The sequence below is a fragment of the Henckelia pumila genome, chromosome 2 (assembly GCF_033568475.1).
Source record: "Henckelia pumila isolate YLH828 chromosome 2, ASM3356847v2, whole genome shotgun sequence".
Lineage (NCBI taxonomy): Eukaryota > Viridiplantae > Streptophyta > Magnoliopsida > Lamiales > Gesneriaceae > Henckelia > Henckelia pumila.
The window spans coordinates 135,193,922-135,206,108 of NC_133121.1; the positions used below are offsets into that span (position 1 = coordinate 135,193,922).

At 30.7% G+C, this 12,187-nt stretch overlaps 1 protein-coding gene across 1 annotated transcript; it reads right to left on the bottom strand.

Moving 5' to 3' along the window:
• Positions 1-992: 992 nt before the first annotated feature.
• On the bottom strand, positions 993-5,358 carry LOC140881344 (adenylylsulfatase HINT3). Its single transcript, XM_073286581.1, has 7 exons — positions 5,087-5,358; positions 4,451-4,506; positions 4,129-4,186; positions 3,181-3,247; positions 1,648-1,703; positions 1,365-1,418; positions 993-1,282 (listed from the first exon to the last, which is right to left on the bottom strand). The coding sequence occupies exons 1-7, from the start codon at positions 5,243-5,245 to the stop codon at positions 1,151-1,153; spliced, it is 582 nt and encodes a 193-aa protein (XP_073142682.1). The 5' UTR covers positions 5,246-5,358; the 3' UTR covers positions 993-1,150.
• Positions 5,359-12,187: the final 6,829 nt, after the last annotated feature.

Sequence of the window (12,187 nt, forward strand, 5' to 3'; positions counted from 1 at the left end):
ATTGTTAGCTTTTGACTTAAAAAAATCATTTTTGTGTATTTTTTAAATCTAGATTATGTGTTAGCTTATGCTTAACTTAATTGAAATCCAAAAGCTAGTCATGTGGTGATTATGATTCTCCAAAAGTGATTCTAATAAGAAGGTCATTGTTAAAATCACTCTAATCACTTATTTATCAAACACTACCCAACTTTGATTTTTAGATTTTCACATTTATTTTCAAACACTACCAACTTTTGATTTTTCTTAACTTTTTTATAATCTATAAATTAATCACTTCTACAAAAGCACAATCTATTGCAAACACTCCCTAAATCAGGTGGATAAAAATGAGTAAGCTAAATCAAATTTCTCATGTCACATTCAAGCATAAAAGACTTCGTTTTTCAAAAACAAATATGAGTCAATACAAATCATACTGTCAAATCTATTATAGTCTAAAATAAATTTATTCTTATATTATTCATCAAAGATCATCCTAATCAATATAAAATTAAATCAACATTCTAAAATATATTATATGTATAGTACTAAGTTTTTTAAAAAAAAATTCAAAGGAGCGATCGCACAAATAAATTTATATTTAAAAGATATATCATGTATATAGTACTAAAAATTTTTATAATTTGAAAAATAAATTTATATTTAAAAGATATATCATGTATATAGTACTAAAAATTTTTATAATTTGAGGGGAGCAATCGCACCCTTTCGGAACCATATAGCTCCACCACTGAATAGCATACATTAAAAAAAAACAACCTATATATGAATGGTTGACTTGTATCTGATAAAGCTGGTCAATAAGTTGATCAATTGCTACTATTTAACTCGGGCTTTCTTTTACACATTTCATAATAATAATAATAATGGTGAGGATTCGATTCAACTAGCCAACACTTTTTCAAGCAAATCTGTTAGACAAAATTTACCTAATACAATATGGTTTGCAAACTATTGTGTTAGACTGAGATTTACGGCCCACGCATAAATAATTATAATAATAATATCAAATTCTTAAAAAATAATTTATTGCAAACTCAAGTTGCACCCTGTAGGCAATGGAGCAAAAATAATTGGATCCTATATTTTTGTGTATATATAATACAATATAAACATCATACAATCCACACAAAAACCATTGATCGCTTCAGTTACCTATGAGGCTGGTTGCCTGACCTTTGTTATCTTCACACTCATTTGAAGAAGATAGATTTTCCCGAATGCAATCTGCAAGTTGAGAAGCTTCTTGATCAATCTTCAACGGACGCCTTCGTAGAGACTGTAAATGCTCATCCTCGGTCAGAATTGGCTCTCGCCTAATAAGGATTTTGTAGTAACATGAAGGGAAGAAAAACACTTACCTCAGAAGCCCATAAGCAGTCGTGTGATTTACGAGGAATTATATGAATGTGTGTCTGAACTTGTCACGCCACATAAAAGTACAATATCAATATTTGTTACAAAATATATGCATATTATCATCAGGTCACCATTTTCCATGAGCCCAACAAATTTTTTAGGAAAAATCATTTCTAACAGTATTTTCCATTTCATCACAACCGTCAATATGGTACGTACAAGATGAAGGTGTTTTGTTTTGTTTTGCTATGACAGTTTATTGAAATTTTATGTAGCAGAACTTACATGATATATCACTTGGCCAGCGGCTTTACCATTGTTCACCAGCAAGTTGAAAGAATCTGCATGGTTAAAACATTTTTAGACAGTTCTCTCTCTGTCGGTGGTCAAGCATAAACAAGTGACAATCAGGTGAATGAAGAGATACCATAATATGATGGGAAAAACTGATACGCTAGATTAACCTTGTATCATATTCTTTACTACACAGAAACACTTGCCTCACTGCAAGACTCTTCAGCGAAAAGTAGCTATTTCGAATGTAGATTATGAAAATTACTCATGGTTCTTGCCAAAATTTCATTTGGTAAGACTCATCACTTCAAAGCCAGATTTCATAATGTCCTATATTCGTCAAGAAAACAGAATCAGGCATGTGCTTGTATAAGATTTGCAAGAGTTCAGCCTCTATCATTTAAAGACCAACTCTGAGGGATCTCACAGAAAATCTTGGGTGTTACGAGTAAAGCTAAATGACGTGACCGAAAACTAAAGAATCATAAATGTAGAATCAACGTGCTCAGCATTAGTTACCAGAATGGGTACGGGTACGGGCACAAATATCAAAGTAAAGCTAAAAAATCTTTGGAACTTGCTTGCAAATTCCAGTGGCTCAAAGTTGTTTCGTGTTGTAAAAGACTAGCAATCACACTCAAAAGCCCAAGTCATTTACTTATACTCGCACATATATAACAGCGGAATTTTATAACCATGGCAGCTGGAGCAGCGATTATTCAAAATTTGACCACCTTTTGTTATTGGTAGCATTATCGGGCACAAAAGTGTATCATGCATACAAAACATGATGTTATTGATATCTGGTATGGAGCCACTCTAGTTGCTAGGATATTGATTTTGCTAGTTGCTCCATCATTGAAGGTCTTGTACAAAGTCACGTAGACTAGAACAAGTAGAACCTCTGGAATTGCAGAATACAGATAGCAGCACATTCCAGATAATACTTTTGCTGGTAACTCTAGAGAGACTGGAAAGTGAATCTCCACCACTAAAAAAACTTCCTAAATCAAGAAGTCAACTGATCACAACCATCAGGTAAATCTTCAAACTCTCAAGCATAACAAAGCTTTCTTCCTTTGTCTTCGTGTTTTCTTCAGGTTTCCTAAACTCTCACTATTCATTCTCGTAGGATACTACTCTAGGGTTTGTAAGGACGAGACAAAAGGGCTAAAGGCAACAAGTATTTAAAAGGGTTGAGCACAGGAAAAGAGCAACCTGCTCTGCAATTAATTCTCAAGTTCAGAACAAAGGATCCCAACAAACTCTCAGCAAAGTACACCATATGCAAAAAACATACAGTAAGTAGGTGAAAGCCCTCCTCCAGCAAAAATACTAAAAAATCTATATGTGAAAATTACTACATAAAATGAACCTCAAATTCATAAACAAATGGCATTGAACAGTAAGAAAAGTATAGCGATGACACCAATAACAAGAAAACCATCACCACCGCGACACTGATGTTAACGGTGTCAGAAAGAGAATAAACAAAAGGATGCCTAAGTTGACAAGAAGACATACCAAAACCAGTAGCTTTCATGACAGCATTGCTAATCATAGGCACTTTTGAACACATAGCCCCTATAATCTGCATCAGGATGTTACAATTTAGTGATACTCATAACTCTTTTTTATTTATAGGAGTGATACGCATTACGCAGAACTCAGCACCTCTATGACACAATATTAACTCAATGTCCAAATATACTAGCATCGTCCTCGTGTTTAAGACTAGATTGATATTTTTTAGAACAAGTCAAGGTGGCAACTGGGAGAACAAACATAAGACAACAAAATGTAAGATTGGTCAACCAATATCACCAAGCTAACTCAGCTAAATATGGAAATAAATTATTCCATGAAAAATATATTTTGCATTGAATTAAGCATTTTAAAATATTTGATATCACATTATCAATATTTATATATATATATATATAATATATTGATATCACATAAATTTTCAAACAATGCCTGAAGTATGAGAAACAACAGAGGTTCTTTTAAATCCTGCAATAAGGATCCACCAATTTTCTGGTGGATTTATGGGAACAAAACTTCAAGCTCCTATCACCAAAAGGTAAATTTCAAGACTGTTTTATAAAAGGTTGATTATTAGAGTAAAGTTAGACACAGGAACCATAAATTCAAACAGAAACCAAAATGTAACAAGGCGGTAAAAGAACTATATGTGATCACAAGTGGCAACCCCATTTTTTAAGAAATTATGATAGTATATACATTAATAACGAAGGAATGAAAAAAACCATAGTTTTATCAAACTTAAGTTCACACTGTATTCAATTGCAGTTCACAATAATTATTTATGCAGACAAGCGAGACAAATCTTCCATCTCATGCATTATTATCTAGCAACTTCACATTTAAAGAATTTAAGAAAAAACAAAATAACGTCATGCAACGTCTCCTCTCAATGTCAAAAAATACAAGAATACATGAAAAACTTACCGATGGAGGAGTCATGTCCAATGAAGGAAAATGGCATTTAGGTATGATAAGCAAGTGCCTAAAGAATTTGTAAAAAATGAAGTTAGCACATGTTAATAAAGACTGAAAGGATTGAAATTAAAAACTTAAACTAGAAACTTATTAACTAGTACGACTAGAAGTAAATGTCATGCCTCAGAATATGTAAACTACGATGACATTGTTTCATGTAAATCCAAACATTTAAAGGAGCAAATAACCATCACTCCATAAGAATAAGACGGTAATTGTATTACGTAAGGCCATGGAATAATTTAAGCTGTTTTAACATATAATACCTTACCCAAGACTCAAAGGATGTGTATCCAAAATGCACATGCATGCATCATCTTCATAAACCTACAGGATAACAAAGTTTGAGCAATAACCAAAAATCAGAAACTACTCATACAAAGTAACAACTTTAGAGAAACATTCTAAGATCAAACAATGCATTGAAAGTTGAGATGCTAGTTCTCGGTTGAAAAATTAGCAAAAGAGTATTCCTTGAAGGATAATTATTGGTCAAGCCGAGCATGTTCCCTTCATAAAGTTCCAAGATTCCCTAAGAACAAAATAAAAACCACTACTCAATCTATCCACCAAAGCCAAAAATACAGAGTATAACAATATCAGGTCAAACATTCCGAGTTCCTTGTTCCCCTTCAGCTCGGTCCACTTTTATGAAATAATAAGGTGATTTGGAAAAACACTAGCTACTTCTTTTATATATATATATATCCAAAGTCGAGAGGAGTGAACCCATGGGAACCCCACACACACTTTCTTGTCGAATTCTAGATTTCAATTTCGTGATTCAGCTATTCACAAGCGAAGCAACACTCTCCGAGTAAGGAAAAATGGCTGTGAAACACATCAAAGAAGACAAATTTAACACAAAATCGAGGATAAATAAAAAGGAAGTAGAGTAAAAACGCGCCTTAAAAGCAGGTGCTTCGCCCCGAATAATCTTGCAAAAAACGCAATCGGTCTCTCCGTTGGTTTTTCTGCAAGAGGAAGTAGAAAGGCAAGGAGTTGTGGCGGAAGGGTTGAGGTGTGAAGAAAGCAGAAGCAAACGACGTCGTGCAGGGCACTCCATTTACATTTACAGTAGGAAAGGTGTTGATAAGCTAGGAATGCTCGTCCGCCATGGATTTGAAGGAGATGATTTGATTTGTGGGTTTTTTTTAATTTGGATCATTTATCATCATTGTTGTTGTTTGTTTGATTGAATTTAGTTTTATTTTCTTTTCTAAAAGCTTCATTTTATACATTTAATTATTATTTGTTTTTCTCAAAAAAATAAGACACGATTCGATGAGATATGTGTGTGTAATAAAGTGCTGATGTGAAAATTCATGGATATAGGTAGTGTTTAGCATAGAATTCTAGGAAATATTTCTAGCTTTTTTTAAAACAAAATTTTAGTCATTTTTTAATAAAATTTTTAAAATTTTGTTAAAAACTAATAAATGCTTACTAGAAGTTTTCCCAAACATTCACATAGTGTGTTGATATATTATGTCAATTTGAATATTTTGTCAAAAACAATATGATAAGAATTTTACTAGGGGTGTTAATTATTCGGGTATATTGGGAGGATTCGGGTTGGTTTGACGCAATATATTATTAAAAAAATTATCAATTTGAACTTGATCCGAATCTGGATCAACCCGAACTCGAACCTGGATAACCCAAATTTAATTTTTATTTTTTAACAAAATAATTTAATAAAAATTCAAATTACACAATAATAATAATAAATTTTAATTTTAATTTAAACACATGATAACAAAAAGTAAAAAAATATATCTTAAAAATAAAAAAATAAAAAATATTAAATAATGAAAATGTATTATATTATTAAATACAATAAGATGAATGTCAATTTTGCTTGACACTGTATAAATAATAATTTAAAAAAATTTGGGACCCGAACTTGATTACTTTTTTTAGTCCGTTTTCGGGTCCAACCCAAACCTAAAACCCCTCAATCTTAACCCGAAATTTATGGAATCGATGTGTTGGGTTCGGATCAGTTTTTTGACATGTCGACTTTATGTACATGAAAATATAATGATAAGGTACATTTCAACCTAACATATGGGTAATACCTCAATGATAGATTTAATATCTCATAATTTGTCACGTCAATAATATATTATTAATTACGCCTATGTGTAAAAATACGAATCGTTGGATGCATGATTTGGATATTACCAATATGATAGAATTTCATCTACCGATAGGTAATAAAAAAACCCAAAATTACTCGATGACCATAAACGCATGAGTCAATCAAGGCTTTGTCTATGCTAGCACATGGGCACTGCCCATGTGATGCATCCAATGACTCATATTTTTTTGGATTTGATTTGATCTTATTTTAAATGAGATTATATCAAGTCCAAAAAAACATGGACCATTGGATCCTATTCGGATACTACCCGAATGGGGTAACATAGACAAAACCGTCAATTGGATGCTTGATTATAATGTGAAGTACGGTAAAAAAAATTTAAAGTTAAATCCAAGTGAGTAAATTATTATTGTCGTTGTTGAAAATAACATGAGTATTTATGGTATATATATTAATGGAAGGCCCATTAACAAATGACAACATGCACAAATTTCTACAATGTTATTTTTTTTCAATCAAATGATATCTAGGCTTGTTTTGGACGAGTATTTTAAAAATATTTTTTAAAATATTTTATAAATGAAAAAAACACTTAAAATTATATGGTTGGATAATATTTTTATAAAACTTTTTTGATTTTTTTTTAAAAAATGTGCTATCTTAGTGTACTTTAAAACTAGGGATGTAAACGATTCGAGCTTAACCGAGCTTTTGAATGTTCAAGCTCGTTCACTTATAAACGAGTCGAGCCCGAGCTTATTTAACGAATATATGCATGGCTCACGAGCTTATTCGAGCTTTTATCGAGCCTAAACGAGCTTAATATATTTAAACTGTAAACTTAAATATTCATTAAATTAATTAAAAATTAAATTATATATTTGAAAAAATATATAATATTATTATTAAAATTTGTAATTTTATTCTAATAAATTAATTTTTATAGATTTTTTAATATTTTCCATAAGTAAAGTGTAAATTTATAAATTAAATATCAATACTATTATTTTTTCGTCTAAGAGATGACTTACGAGCTTGTTAACGAGCCTGTTAACGAGCATGTTCACGAGCTAACGAGCCGAATATTGTAAAGCTCGAGCTTGGTTCGTTTGCCTTAACGAGCCTCATTAAACGAGCTCGAACGAGCTTTTAACGAGCCGAGACCCGAACAGTTCGCGAACTGTTCGTCTCATTTACATCCCTACAAAAAACAATTAAGATGTGTTTTTTTACACTTTTAAAAACAAAAAGGTTGATTAAGTAAGAATTAAAAGATTTTTATAAAACAATGGTTGTCCAAAAAACTCCAAACTCCTTCATAATTATTTTTAACTGTGAAATCATTTTCAAAAGAACCTCTGTTGTTTCACGATGGCCTCATTTTTTGTAAAATAAAATAGAGAGACATGCCCTCAATGAGATGTTCAAGTTGGTGGAGTAGGTGAACTCTTGGTTAGAGTCACGAGTTTGATTCCCCCTACCAACACTTTTTTGGACTAGTATGTCGCACAGAGCTTGTCTAGTATAGATTACCTGGCTAGCATAATTTGCGGGTCATTAAATTAGTTCGAAAATTTACCCAATACACATAGAAAGATAGTGACTGCAGATTTTTACTTCATAAAAATAAAAAAAAATAAAAAATAGAGGGACATGTATAACAAGCTATAATTTAATGTGAAATATTGGCAGGTTGGTTACAGTCTTTCAAGATGGGCCAAATTATTGCCTGCCCATTTTGGAAGCCCAATTCCGAAAACAAAAAACAAAAATCGATCCTATTAAATGAAACCAATCATTTTTTTTTCTTAAAAAAATAAAGGAAACTCATCGATGAGGGTTTGGACTTCAAATTTTCGACATGAATTTATTTAATTAATTCTAGTATGCATTTTAAATTTTTTTATCTACGTTTTGAATTATTTTTTAAACTAAGACTAGGTATTGTTTGAATTATTTTAAATCCTTACATATATACTTCAATCAAACAATTTGCATCTGTTCGCATATACAAAAAAAAATATGTAAACTTGAAATTTTCTCGTTGCATGTATGGAAATGCAATTTACCTCCCATAATCATTTCAAACATTTTGCACATATTCCAATATAAAATCCAATAGCTATTCATGATGCAAATATAATGAAGTTTTGAAAGCCCCTGCCCGATCTCCCAACCAAAACAAAGCTCATGTGTGAACCCACAAAAACTTTTATATATAAGATCATATCATAAATCAATTTTGAGAGAAATATTTTCAACTAGGCTCAATCTAATTCGTAAAAATTTATATTTTTGTGTCAAAATTATTAGTATCCACAACAAATATGATTTGAATCGAATCAATGCGTCTCACGAATATAAATCTATGAACTGTTTCACAATAGACATACTCTATCGACCTAATGAGTAATTAAAGTGACAAGCATGCATTTTGTGAAAAATTTCACCAAATGTCAAACATTAAGGTATTGTTTTCTAGAGCTTCTAGGAAGCGTTTTTCAGCTTTTCCTTAACCAAATTTATAAAAAAAAAAACTGAGAAGTGCTTTCTAAAAACTCTACAAATTCAAATTTTTGTTTAAAAAAAAGATGAAAAATGCTTCTAAAAACTCTACAAATTCAAAATTTTGTTTTAAAAAAAATATGAAAAATGGTTCAAAAAACTATACAAAACACTACTAAATTAAAAGCATCGACACCCACCCAAAATACTCTCAGCCTCGCAACATATACTTTGATCCTTCCACTGTTTTTTAGCGTGTGATAGTATATTTATCTATATCTCGAGAGTTTTTAATATCATTTTTTTCAAAAAAATAAAAATAAAAATAAAAATCGACATCCCCATTTTTTTACATGATTAATTGTTACTGGTCATAGTCAACATATTACAAATTTTATAGTTTTAAGATATTAAATAACAAGTTTAATTATAGAGGTGTTATAATTGTTGTTTGACAAACCAACATTATTTATCTACGTATCAGCGCTCTAGTTCAAAAATAATTTAAAATTGTTATAATAAGATGAAATTTTCTATGAGTCAGTCGTGTCGGTGATCTATTTTATAAAATTACTCGTAAAATTATCTCATAAATCTTCTATGAAATAATAGAAGACTTGCAATATATATTGATAAAAATAACATTATACTACAATCTTTTGTGTAATACTTAACATAGATGTGTAAACAATTAGTATCGATCTCATCATTTAAATCAAATGGTTGTGTTATAAAATGTTCTCTTTCAGTTCAAAAAAAATCTCTTTAATAGATGACAAGTCAAATATTTGATTTTTAAATGAGCCACTGTGGCAGAAAATAAAAGTTGAAAATATTGAATTAGCATATCATTAGAAATGTGCTTAAGAGTTTGCCAACATTATTAAACTCATGTGTTGTGACATATTTCGTAGATACCCTAATAGCCTATCAACATATTCGTCAACTATAACTTAGTATTAGTAATTTAATATATTGAACAATATTTAGGTTTCTCACGAATTTTCAAACACGGTTCTTTTGGAATAATTTCAACAGCATCAACATTTATTTTGATACATAAAAAAAATGCAGTGGCTGTGGCAATCAAACTACTTAACCAGTTAACTTGAGAAGAAAAAAAACGCACATAACGACAAAATAAAAATAAAATAAAATTCGTTATTTAAAAAAAAAAACAATAGAGCAGAATACACATTTTATTGAGTTCGATTTTATAACATGTTACGTAATTATAGAATATATATACATTTTATTGAGTTCGATTTTATAACATGTTACGTAATTATCTATTTATTTCATATTTATTATGGTTGAAAAAATAAAAAAAATAGATTATTTGATACATTTAGAATATATGAGTTGGAAAATTTTGGAAATAGATCAAGAACATGGATATCCAGTGATTAAAGAATGAAAATATGGAGATTTGAGTCGGAGACGTACAGTCTTATAAAAATATTCGGGTGGATTTTATTTATATAATAACATGCGCGATCGATCAGGACAAATGCTATACACGCTGCTCGAGAATTTATTTTGTGATAATTTTGTATAAATAATCAAAAGGATTAAAATTTATAGAAAAGTGAAAGATAGGCTTAGCTGTGCCTTAGAAATTCGCTTGAGCATTTGTCACCATATGCAGTATGCTTGCAATTTGAGGAGATGCGAATTATGTTTGATGGCATGCATTGACGTAAGGCAGATAAAATATAATTCGATGATTTGTGACGCATCTGATCTCAAAATCATACGCAAGACTCAATTATAATAATTTTTTGCCTAACTAAATGAAACTATACAATACATTGGGAAACAACTATTTGAATTTTCACAAAAACTTTTATGAGATCGTCTCATGATTAAATTTGTGATACATATATTTGATATGATATGACTAATGAAAAAAAATTTATGTCGAAATTACTTTTCAATGAAAATATAAATAAAATTGACACACATCATGAATATAGATTGATAATACCGTCTCACATAATCAAACGTACTCTTAACATTTATATATACATAATCTTGTTCCTCTGCACACCAATGTGCAGGGATTTTGTGTGCACCCTGTGATGTTCGCGTGAACATTTGATTTTTTTTTTAGATGTTCGCGCGAACATCCCGCGGTGCACACAAAATCCCTGCACACTGGTGTGCAATGAATCATGAATATATATATATATATATATATATATATATATATATATATATATATATATATGCCTATTACCAACATTATTAAAAGTCAATGTATCAAAAAAAAGACAAAATGTTATACACGGAACTCAAGAATTAATGTTGTCATAATTTGTAATTTTTTACACAAAAAGAAAAATAAATCAAAAGCAGCTTTCCTATGTGTGAAAGATAGAATTACTGTCTATAAAGAATGTCTAAGTTGATAGAGTAGGTGAAATCTTGGTCAAAGGTCAGGAGTTCAATTTTCCCTACTAACATTTTTTTGGGCTAGTCTGTCACACAAGGCTCGTCTAGTGTGGTTTACATGGCTAACGTATTTTGCAAACTATTGCGTTAGCCCGGGGGTTTACCCAATATGCACCAAAAGGTAACGGCTGCGGGTTTCCACGTCATTAAAAAAAAAATAGGCTTACCTATGCCTTACAAATATGCTTGTCGACATCATGTGTAGGGCTGACAAAAAATACCGAAATGTCGTCATACCTCTTTTACCGTAACGAAAAAAACCGAATATATAGAAATTTTCGGTATCGGTATCGGTATAAGATTTTCGAATTTTTGGTATTTCGATATACACGGTATCCGATATTGTTACCGTATCGAATTTCGGTATTCGGTACGATATCGATATGGATTTATGTCATACCGAGATATACCAAAATTTTTGGTACGGTATCGGTATCAAAAATTTCGGTATCTAAATTTCCGGTACGATATGCGGTATTCGGTACGATATGCGGTATACCGTACCGAACCACCCCTAATCATGTGCTTGCCATTTGAGAGGACACAAACTGGGTAATGAGACGATATTCTTGTGATAGTGTCTCAAGATCTCATCTAACTATGAAAATTTATTAATACTAGTGACCGTAGAGCATGTGCAATATAAGATATAGTAGCGATCGCGACACATGATTTTTACGTGCTTGATAATTTGATATATAAATCAGAGATAAGTTGTAAAAAAAAATTTGTAAATAATTTAATAGAAATTGATAAATGATGAAATTTGAAAAAAGAGATAAAGTTAAAAGGAAATAGGACTGTTAGAAAAAAGCGAAGATAATTTAGTCATTTAAGATCTAACATAAAAGAGATGTGTGTTAAATTTAAAGATAAAATGTGAAAAATTTTTGGTGTGATTTGACACACCAAAATGGATTAGTTTAAGGAGTTGAACTATTA